This window comes from Branchiostoma floridae, chromosome 10, assembly GCF_000003815.2.
Source record: "Branchiostoma floridae strain S238N-H82 chromosome 10, Bfl_VNyyK, whole genome shotgun sequence".
Taxonomy (NCBI): Eukaryota; Metazoa; Chordata; class Leptocardii; order Amphioxiformes; family Branchiostomatidae; genus Branchiostoma; species Branchiostoma floridae.
In genome coordinates, this window is record NC_049988.1 from 11,547,424 (window position 1) to 11,559,258 (window position 11,835).

The 11,835-nt window shown below is 39.3% G+C and overlaps 1 protein-coding gene across 2 annotated transcripts in view; it reads left to right on the forward strand.

Moving 5' to 3' along the window:
* LOC118423849 (cytochrome P450 3A8-like) overlaps nt 1-11,835 on the forward strand; it is a 24,289-nt gene that overhangs the window by 5,889 nt on the left and 6,565 nt on the right. The window contains exons 5-14 of one of the 2 annotated variants that reach the window (XM_035832136.1): nt 198-320; nt 542-630; nt 885-1,033; nt 1,195-1,322; nt 1,636-1,738; nt 2,218-2,378; nt 2,739-2,830; nt 3,254-3,391; nt 3,714-3,876; nt 4,237-5,287. In XM_035832136.1, coding sequence (XP_035688029.1) covers nt 198-320; nt 542-630; nt 885-1,033; nt 1,195-1,322; nt 1,636-1,738; nt 2,218-2,378; nt 2,739-2,830; nt 3,254-3,391; nt 3,714-3,876; nt 4,237-4,329 — 1,239 coding nt within the window. In that variant the 3' untranslated portion in view covers nt 4,330-5,287. Of the gene's footprint in view, nt 1-197; nt 321-541; nt 631-884; nt 1,034-1,194; nt 1,323-1,635; nt 1,739-2,217; nt 2,379-2,738; nt 2,831-3,253; nt 3,392-3,713; nt 3,877-4,236; nt 5,288-11,835 lie in introns of those variants that run through there. The other variant, XM_035832137.1, reaches the window with a different exon arrangement.

Sequence of the window (11,835 nt, forward strand, 5' to 3'; positions counted from 1 at the left end):
GAATAAAATTTGATATTATCCAGAAGAAGAGATTGAACCATCATCTATTTGTTATATTCCTGGATGTCTAATCTTCACAAACGTACTCTTCTAGTTGTCATTTATGAAAAAGATAAGTTATGAGAGACTCTTTGGCTTCCCTTCCATTCATGAAGGATTGAGTTTTTTAAAATCAAATACTGTACTGTGTTTTTCAGGGAGAAACACAATTCTTAATGACCAAACCACTAGATTGCATGCTGTCGACGGTCACTGGTGAAAAATGGAAGAACTTGAGGAGCACTCTCAGCCCAGCTTTCAGTGCAGGAAAGCTTAAGAAGGTAAAAGTCCTAAAAAATCATTTAAAAGGACTAACCAGGATCATAACACGTATTCAAAAGCAGTTGAGAAGCAGTTATTGATGTGTACTATCTTTTAGTATCAGATTTTAACTTCTCAGTAAAGCAGTATCTGACCACTTTTCAATTATCGTATTTTAAGTGAATACACACAAGTCATGAATATCATACATGAAAATAACACCTTCGGCTTTTTGTTTCAGATGTCGGAACAACTGAATCGTTGTGCTGATCAGCTTGTGAGCAATTTGGGTGAACAAACCAGTCAAGGCCAGTCATTTGAAGCTAAAAAGTATGTACATTTGTACAACGTGTATGCAACATATGTCCTGTTTAAAAGTCTGGTGTGTATTTGTATCAATTGATTAAAAAGAATTGTTATATGTTGGACACAGTCTACATCAATCCGATGTACCAGTTTTAGGTTATTTGTCAGTTTATTCTAGTGTTTCAAATGATTATTTGATGGTCGTGGTATATATGTATGGACAAAAAGTTTTATATGAATTTCTTTGTTGTTTTTCTCTTTTTCTTCTTGGCAAGCAGACTTACTGGTGACTTCACTATGGATGCCATTGCCAGTGTAGGATTTGGAACAGATATTGACTCCCAACGCAACCCGAACGATCCATTTGTTGTTCATGCCAAGAAAGCCTTTGAGGGACCTTTCAAGAATCCACTGTTCTGGTTATTCCGTATGTTTTTTCTTCCTTTCTTTTGGTTTTCATTTGGACTCATTTATTTCATGTCACTAAAAAGATAGAATTGTACTGATTATGATTTGAAAGAATTCTACATAAAATGCATACCATAACCTGACACCAATGTTGAATGGAGCCTTTCAACCACATTTCAGTGTTTTTTCCATGGATCATGAAACCACTACTGGAAGGGTTAGGCTACAACTTCTTCCCACGAAGCACAACTGACTTCTTCTACAAGGTCCTGGACCAGCTGATGGAACTACGGCAAACAACGGTGTCTGTGGGTGTTTTTTATTCACAAATGTTCATGTTCCAGAGAACTTTAATGATGATCAATAATTTGTATTGATGTTCGATTCATCATCATTTCACAATATCATCCTTAGTTTTTAACCACCTGTTTCCTCTTTGTCAGGTATTCTAACCCACTCACTTCTGACTAATGGGGAAAGCGTGATGCATGTAGTGGGTCAAAGGTCCCTGGTAGAAGTTCACTTTAGAAGTAACAGGGCCACAATACCAGACAGAAACTGAAACGTTAGATACATGTACTTAATATTTCTGTTTTTTCTTCTTCATTTTTCCTTTCCAAGGAGCGGTTGGATTTCATGCAGCTGATGCTGAATGCCCATAAAGAGCCAGAAGAGGAGGAAGAGGACAACAGTAGAGATGTGAAAGTCCAGGGACAAAAGCAAGGTGAAACAGTTTTTAATAGCATCACCAGGATATCTGACTTTATGCCATCCTTCAATCTTAGATAACTCTAGCTACCCAGGTAGCTAAATTTTGCCAATGCCACGTGGTTTGAAAATACCAAAACGAGAAACAAATACTGGTAAATTTGGTGCCATAGAGGGTGACTCTTTTCTGTAGCAATTAAAGAAGCATGTCAGATGACTGACAAAGGGATGACAATGGACTCTTGCCCAGCTGGTTTCAATGTTTAAGACTGTGCATACTACATGTGTATATGCACTAACTGTTGTTGATTCTTTAAGTTGTACTAAACAAAAATTGAATTCTTCAAACTCTGGTCTCTTAACATTATTTCTGATTACTGACATTGGTGAAAATGATGCTACCATAACTTTTTTCCTTCTGATTATAATAAATTTCACTTTTATTTTCTGATACATTGTACATTTGTTGTAATATACTGTATTTGCTCTATCTAGCCTTGACTAAAGATGACGTGGTCTCCAACGGAATTGTTTTCTTCCTTGCTGGGTATGACACCACCGCCACCACCATGGCATTCGCCTTGTACAACCTGGCCATCAACCAAGAAGCACAGGACAAAGTCATCCAGGAACTTGATGAGGTTATGAGGGAAAAGGTACTGTGAAGTACATGGTGATAGAATAAGCCATTCAAAGTGTTCTGTGCTTCAGTCACAATGATTTGAGTCACAAACATACCAACAAATATACATGTAACCTTGAGCTCCCTCAGTTACCCTCAACTGAGGTAATGCTTTTTCAAGTAGCCAGTAGAAGTCCAATGTGGCTTCACTTTGGCTTGCTTTTTTTCTGCCAAGCACCTCCACTCTTCTTCATACAATTGGATCCACAGAATTTGATCCTAATGACATCACTTGCACAATACTGTATGTAGGTCTTGCAATTATGGTATTTGTTTTATATTAGATCGTTTCATGTACATCTTTTGTCATGTACGAATCTATGACTATCTTTAGGACCAGGTAGACCATGAAGCTCTTCAGCAGATGACGTACCTGGAGATGTGCATCATGGAGACACTCCGGCTACATCCTCCTGCAGCGCTCATGTGAGTGGTACTAGTATATTCACATCATGAGGACTTCCTTGTCTCTTCAGATTCCTGAATAGTCTCCAAGCAGCCCCTACTATGCCTTAGATATAGTAACAAAGCTGGCCAAGGATTATAGCTGGCCAAAGGGAGTCAAATGGCTATTATCCTTTCAGCGTTGTTACTATCTCTAAGGCACCGTAGGGTCTGCTTAGAGACTAATTTCTGAATATGAAGTTGATCGCTCTGAGCTGATGGTATTCAACGTGGTTGTACATGTATGTTGATGAAAGTATTCAGGTAATGAGTGACTGACAGTTACTGATGAAAGACAAACAGATGCATTTTGCAAATGGCCATTTCTACCATTTATACTGTTCCTAATAATAATGAGTAAGGTTTGTATTGCTTGTATTGTATTTGTTATTCTTTGCCATGAAGCATGACCCGGATATGCACAAAAGATACAACCATCCAGTGGCTGAAGATTCCAAAGGGAATGACTGTGTTGATCCCAGTTCTTGCCATTCATTACGACCCTGAGAGGTGGCCGGAACCAAAAAAGTTCATTCCTGAAAGGTACCATAGTTATTAACTATCTTTTGATCATTGATGCTACAAGAATTGCTCTTCGTTCATATGTCAATACTGAAGTAAATCACAACACCACATGTAATATCATTATGTACTAAGTATGCTCGTGGTATACACTAAGAGTTGCGATAACTGGCAGCAATTGTATGACACACACGTTGTATAAAATATCTACAATGTTATATTTTCTTTTCTATGGTCTGGTCTTAATGTATTTAAAGCGCAAGTAAGACAATGTTTCAGGTCTGAAGCTACATCAAGTGTTTAATAGCATAGGGGCTAAATTTGTCAAAAAACCTTGCTTAAGGTTCACAGCAGAGGAGAGAGAGAAACGTGACCAGTACGACTGGCTGCCGTTCGGCGCGGGACCACGGAACTGTATCGGAATGCGCCTGGCATTGATGGAGGCTAAGATCGGACTGGCAAAGGTTTTCATGAAGTACCGCATCAGGACTGGGCCTGATACTGATGTAAGCATGACCATGTTAAAATTCAATGCATTTTGATGTTGGATGTGACTACAAAAAAAATGTTGTGGGCAATTTTTTAGTACTGCTGGATACACACACTTACCATCCAGTTTTTGTTGTTTGCCAACACATGGGGGTTAAGACTTGCTTGCACATACATGCTGAGGCTTGATGATAGGAAAATTTTTATCAAATTGAAAGTCTTTGCTTTCTAAAACAAACTGTGCAGAATGTTTGGTAAACACCTGGTTCAAATGTTATACCAATAGATTGTAGAATTGGGATTTTGTTGAGCAGACTGAACACTAAACACCGCAGTTTACTCTACTCTTACTTTTCATGTTTTTTCTACTTGACTAGATGACACTGAAGCTGAAGAAGTTTGAGCCCTTTCCACAGCCGGTGAATGGTATCAAGCTGAGGGCAGAGTTGAGAGCTGGAGGGAACAACTAGACCGGGCTGAGATGCACTTATCACAGTGCTGCCTAGCTGCCATTTGCTTTATTTGTACCATTATGATTGATTGATGATAGATTTTATTTCATTTCATTACCTTTGCCAAGACTTATATTTTGGGTAGCGTTTGTTTTTGTGTGTATTTGTAGAAGACCATCAAAACTTGACAACACCTGGATGGATTGTATTGATATTCGATATGTGGGTAGGTCTTGATGAGACCTGGAAACAATTAAATTTTGGGCTCCCTAGCAGCTTGTTATGGTACTACAGCAGAACTCCGGGTTTGATACCTCGATTATCATTTGTTTAACATTGATGAACCATCAGCTACAAAACAAAGACCCTGATTGTATATATGCATCATCATTTACAAGTGTTTATGGTTACACATTGTAGTAATCTGTTACAGAATTATCAAGGGTGCATTACATGTATTTTGTCCTGATAATGTCATTTGGATTTGTTAAGATATTAGCCTCCGGTGCCTAGCCTCTACCAGGCTCTGCAAATAGTAGAAGTTGGCCAAATAGTATGTGGGTCGTCAACCCATAATATGTTAGGGGAGTCAGCCAGTCATAAGGTCCAATAGGTGACTCCGCTTTTACCTTCTTGGCTTAATACTACGGAAACAACCAAGAGATTGCAGTATTAAGCTAAAATGACTGGCAACCAGGATATAAAGATAGTGAGTCTTTTAATAGCAAGTGGACAAAACATCAGAAGGTTGTCTATTTTGTACAACTAATTTATATAATTTTTATGGTTGAATGTAATCAGGTGTTGTATTTTGGATTCATTATTGTTACAGGCACTAATAAAACTTAATGAATCACGCATATGATAATCATGTTTGTACTAAAATGATTGTCCAATGTACATTTAATGTACTGTCAACATACACCAATTTGGTATAGTCCTTAAGCACTGCATGAATAAAGATCACTTAAAATTATTATGAACATTTTTTACTGGAACACCTTTTCACCTAATAGATGTTGTGCAGCAACTTCTGCTTTTACGATAACATATTCCATCATGAAATATAATTTGACCATGTTTGTGTACTTACCATATATCATTTAACACAAGGTTCTGAAAGTGTATTTACCAACATCCATAAAAGATCATACTATTAGATTCTTGCATAACCTCCCTGTTAACCTTGTAAATACACTGTACATGTAGATTAATCCTGAACCAAGTCAAGTCTATGTACTGTGTAACAACTGCAAACCGCATGACCTTGTCACATAAGTAATGCAGCATCAGAGGTCAACGTCCGTACGGTGAAGCGTCAAGGCCAAGCAAACAGTTGGGGCGCCTGGACTGCCGGCTGGCAATTTTTGTGGGCGTTTCTCTTTCTCATACCGCTGGATCGTTCTCAACATGGCTGTTGATCTGCTCCCAATTCCTCTGATGTGGGTCCTTCTGGTTCTACTGGTGCTGCTATTGTACATGTGAGTCCTGATCGATTTTAGTTATTGCTGGTAAATACGTATTCCCAAGGCTGTGTCTCATAGCTAGCGATTTTCCTATCCTACTCCTAGATAGGCAAACAGAATGTAGTAATCTGGAAGTTCAAGTAAGCTGCTCTAAGAATGTCATAACCTCTACTCTACTCTACTCGACTCTAGTAGAGGTTATGGCATTCATGCACCGTGACTCATGTACTTTGGTCCCGCACATGACCTCACATAAGTAATGCAGGGTCACAAGTCCTTAAGGTCAGGCGTCAAGGCCAAGCAAACACTTTCTGCACCACTGGACAGCCAGCTGGCTGTTTTTGTGGACGTTTCACTATCTCAAACACTGAATCGTTCTCAATATGGCTGTTGATGTGCTCCCCATTCCTCTGACATGGGTCCTTCTGGGGCTACTGGTGCTGCTGTTGTACATGTGAGTCCTGATCTTTGGTAACCTTACCTGATCATGATGAGGCAGATCCACTAGCTCCTAGCGGGAATAATAAGCCCCAGTAGGGGACTATTATTATATGGACCCTCAGACCAACTCTCAGACTAGCTACCCTCCTGTGGGGCAGGGTGTGATTAGCAATGTCCCACTGTGACAGTTAATCGACCGTGTAATGCAAGTAAACACCTCCTTGGCTGATGCAGGAGGTTCTGTATTCTTGAATAGAGCATGACACATGTATGTTTATGCAAGGGGGATGCTGTAGAATGGAGGTTACTTTGATACGATATATGATTTTATGGTTTTTGCCAATGATGTTACCACAATCAATAGATTATGTAAAATCATACTTATAGGAAAAGTTCCAGTGCAAATTTCCATTTTCCATGTGGTGTTAGTATGAGCAGCATACGATGCATGCATAGGATTTAGAGAGAGAGAGAGAGAGAGAGAAGTTAAGACCTTCTGCTCTAACTCCTGTGTCACATATGATATCACCTAACACTGAGCCCAACTACAACATTGTTCCTAAGAATGGAATTGTATGCCTGACTATTAGTGCGATCTCCTTAGTTCATAATTTTATGTCATGAACATTATAATTTCACATTTATAGGTAAAACAACACTGTCTATTGCATCTAAGTTATACGATGAGACAACAGATGGTGTATGACACTTCACTGCATAAAAATACACCTTTCATTTGAACAGATATGGAGTGCGCCCGTTGTCAACTTTCAAGAAGATGGGGGTGCCAGGACCCCGACCATGGCCAGTGATCGGAAATCTGCTGGATCGTTTTCGACATGTATGTTACTGTATGCATATAGTCTTGTATTTCCAAATGGATGCAGTACAATCTGTAATATTTTGGGACTGGTATAACTGTATGATAGAATTGTGCTGGCTAACACATTTTGTTTATGTTCTTTTGATGATTGTAACATTTTATGATCATCAAGAGACTTTTGAAAATTGCTGTTTCACTCCCCCTTCCAACATCAGGGAATCTACAACCCTGACTTCCAACTAGAGATCAGCCAAAAGTATGGAAAGGTGTATGGGTGAGTACTAGTACCTGAGATTTTCAAAACATCAGAATTTGTACCTTGTTTATAGCCTGGTATCCAGCCGTATTATACGGTATACCTCCAGAGTCTCTTCTGTCCTCTCTGAAAATATGTATACTATGTGCATGCAGCAAGGACAGAAGAGACTTGGGAGCCAATTAACATGACTGGATATCAGGCTACCCTGTTTAGTCAATATCTCACAAATCATTTTCAAACAGTCATGAATGAAACTATCGCAAACAGTTTCTGTGATTCAAAGTATTTAACCATAGAATCTGTGAAAAGTACCTTGAGGGAATGTACGGAAATCATCTGAACTTTTCCCCACGTTGAATGGCTAATCACATGGATGCATAATTGCTTGACGGTATATTCTTCTACTTGGGAAGGCAACCCGGCTATTTTCTAAGTTGACTATAGGCAAACATTTTGACTCTTAATTTGTTATGAACAGGCATTACAGAGGGGCAGCCGCACCCCTGCTGGTCATCTCTGACAATGAGATGCTTCGGGAAGTCTTCGTCAAGCAGTTTCACAATTTCTCCCAAAGAATTGTAAGTAGGGAGACTAAGGTAGAATAGACTGTTGCAGCACTTTAACTTACTTTAGATTTTGCTACCTTAGTTTGCAAAAAGCTTTGTGTTTTTGGTGCATATTCAGGGCTCGAAATACTGGGTGCATGTGCACCCACCCGGTAGGTGCAGCCAAAATTGGAGCTGTGCACCCAATTATTTTCTGTAGGTGCACAGGGTTCACCCAAGGAGGTTAACCTCCTTGGTGCACCCAAATATTTTTTTACGGTTTGTAAAGATATCGAAGTATACTCTAGCATACATCATAATCTTTACATCTGAGTGTTTGTGATAGAATGATAATAAAAATGTCTGTCATGGTACTTGTTTGATACATGTAGCTTGTAACTTATTAGGTTATTACTTGAATTTAAGTGGTGCACCCAAAAATCTTTTGGTGCACCCAATTCTTTTATCTAGTGCACCTAATCAAAAAAAGGAATTTCGAGCCCTGATATTGTATGTGAATTTGATTGCTCACAGTACTCTAACAGCTTTCTGTGGTAGTGCAGCAGTAGTTTGGGCTTTGATATCTCATACTATGAACATGCTATAGTCATGTAGATGGTAGATAGCTCTTCCATTTGTCAACAGGTGGTATAGGATTTGGCCCCCTAACCCCTTTTTTTGGAAGTGCAGGTGGCCTTTTTGGTGGAATTTTTGAGGTTGTAGAACTCTCCAAATCCCTGACACTGTACTTCTAAACATCCTAACACAGTGAACAATGGGGGGAAAATTGGATAGTGAGTGTGACTGAGTCAATTATTATAGACCATTAGGCCTTTATGGCTTCCGTAGACAAGACTAGAGTGTCTTGGCTAATAACTTGTGTCCATATTCCTTAATGTTTTAAAAATCAAATTTATAACTGATACTCTGGAAGTTGGCTTCCCTTACATTTGATGTTTTAATGAATACTCATTACTTCGTTTTTCAGGGAGAAACATTTTTCTTGAAGACCAAGCCGGTAGATCGCATGATGACGCTGGTAAATGGTGAAGAATGGAAAAACATGAGGAGCACTCTCAGCCCAGCTTTCAGTGCAGGAAAGCTTAAGCAGGTAATGGTCCACAAAAATGTTATAAAAGGATTTAAGATGGAAAAGATGATAAAGTGAAAGTGAAAGATCACTGACCATAGGAAGAGTCAAAATTAACACAGTATTCAGATTACCCTAAAAAAAATCCAGAGAACTGCAAGGCTTTAGCTGGTGCCCCTAGTGACCCAGAAGTTGAAACCAGCTGTCTCACAGAGTTACACAGCATTGTCTGTGCTCTGGCTTCCAGAATATTTCAAAAGCAGTTATTGCTGTGTAGTGTGTGAAATTTGTCTATTTTTGTCATTGATGCAGTATCTGATCACTTTTCAATTTTGATATTTCAGGTATTACAGAAATCTAAAACATATGATTACAGTCAAACATTGATAGCAACCATGCGTTATTCTTTGTCAACAATGCATGTGTAACACAAGTTATTTCTGTTTATGGCCAAGCATGGTTGAAGCAGGGTCCCCAACACCTTAGTTTATCTTCTGTGTTTCAGATGACGGAGCAACTGAACCATTGTGCTGATCAGCTTGTGAGCAATTTGGGTGAACAAACCTGGAGTCAAGGCCAGTCGTTTGAAGCTAAAAGGCATGTTCCATGTACATGTACATGCAAATTATGTCCCATACAGCTGCTTAGACAGTCTTGCACATATTTAATTGAAAAAAAAATTATTATGCGTTGGACGCAACTACAATACCAGGATGTACCAGTCTAAGGTTATTTGTCAGTTTATTTATTACATTTCAAAGGATCATTTGATGGCGATGGTACAGATTAAATGGGACAAAAGTTTTATTCTCATGAATTGTTTTTGTCTTTTCCTCCTTGGAAAACAGTTTGACTGGTGGCTTCGCCATGGATGCCATTGCCAGTGTAGCATTTGGAACAGATATTGACTCCCAACGCAACCCGAACGATCCATTTGTCGTTCATGCCAAGAAAGCCTTTGAAGGACAAATGAAAAATCCATTGTTCTGGTTATTCAGTATGTTTTCTTCGTCTTCTTCTTTCATTTGCCCTCATGTATTTTGTGTCACTGAAATAATTAATTGCACTGATTATGATTTGAAATAATTCTACATAATGCATCATAACCTAACACCAATGTTAAATAGAGCCTTTCGACCACATTTCAGTGTTTTTTCCATGGATCATGAAACCACTACTGGAAGGGCTAGGCTATAACTTCTTCCCACGAAGCACAACTGACTTCTTCTACAAGGTCCTGGACCAGCTGATGGAACTAAGGCAAACAACGGTGTCTGTGAGTGCTTTTTTTAATTCAAAAATGCCAGGGAACATAGGGATCTTATGCATTGGTAATTGGTATGAATGGTCAATATCCTACCAAATTTCCAACCAACCCTTTGCTCTTTGTCAGGTATTCTGACCCACTGGTACTAGTAGTTTCCCTCTAGTGATATCGCGCGGCGCAGTGGCAGTGTTATGGCTCAGGACTGAGAGGTCTCGAGTTCAAATCCTGCCATGTCACCAAACTTGTGCCCTTGGGAAAGGCACTTTACACGGCTTTCCTCACTTTACTCAGGTGCAAATGAGTACCTAGCTTCAGCTAGGGTCATCCCTCGGATAGGACGTTAAATGAAGGTCCCGTGTTTGGGGAGAGTCACACCCCTGGGCATGTTAAAGAACCCACCACACGTGCAATGGTGCGATGGTGCAAATCATTCTGTCTGGAGTTGTGGATTCACTTCAAATCACCCGGAAGGAGGCCTGGCGTACCTCCATACCGTAACGGCCACACGGTGATTTACATCATTCACCCGGACGGGAGACCTGGCACGTCCCCGTCTTGTATTCAGCTAGAAGAAAGGGTATGCTACCATGTAAGGGGCCGTATAACCCCAACGGTGCTGTAATACACCATATCACTATGAATGACTGACTGACTGAGTTTCCCACAAGCTACACTTAAGAAGTAACTGGGTCACAATACCAGACAGATACTGAAAAGTTAGATAAATACATGTCTTTGACATTGTACTCAATTTTTTTCTGTTCATTCCTTTCCAAGGAGCGTTTGGATTTCATGCAGCTGATGCTGAATGCCCATAAAGAGCCAGAAGAGGAGGAAGAGGACAGCAGTAGAGATGTGAAAGTCCAGGGACAAAAGCAAGGTGATACAAGACAAAGTGACACCTGAATATCTGAGCTTACGTTGTCGTTCAGTCTTAGATCACACAAGATTCTTACAGTTGCATCCAGCATACCAATATGTGAAACAATATGTGCAGTATATAGACTTGGTGTCTTTTTGATGCCTGATTTATACATGTATACTGTTTATATTGTCTGAAGGACTGCAACCCTTCTCTGAGGCAATAAAAATGTATGTTAGATGACTATAAAAGGGGGTAACAAATGGTTTGCCCTGCTGGTTCTAAAATTCAAGGCAAGGTCATCAATGAACTTTTTTCATACTATATAATTATATGCACTAACTTTTGTTAATTCTTAAGATTTTGCAAAACTACAATTGAATTCTTAAGACTTTGGTGTATTATTGTCTTTTCTGATTACTGACATCAATGAAAATGATGCTACCATAATAAATTTCACTTTCATTTTCTTATACATTTTGATATTTTTGCTGTAGCCTTGACTAAAGATGACGTGGTCTCCAACGGAATTGTTTTCTTCCTTGCTGGGTATGACACTACGGCCACCACCATGGCATTTGCCTTGTACAACCTGGCCATCAACCAAGAAGCACAGGACAAAGTCATCCAGGAACTTGATGAGGTTATGAGGGAAAAGGTACTGTGAATTACATGGTGATAGAATAGATCTAAGCTATTCAAAGTGTTTACTTCAGTCACAATGATTTATCCATCTGTCAGGAAATTACTAGTCACTTAATGTTATGCATC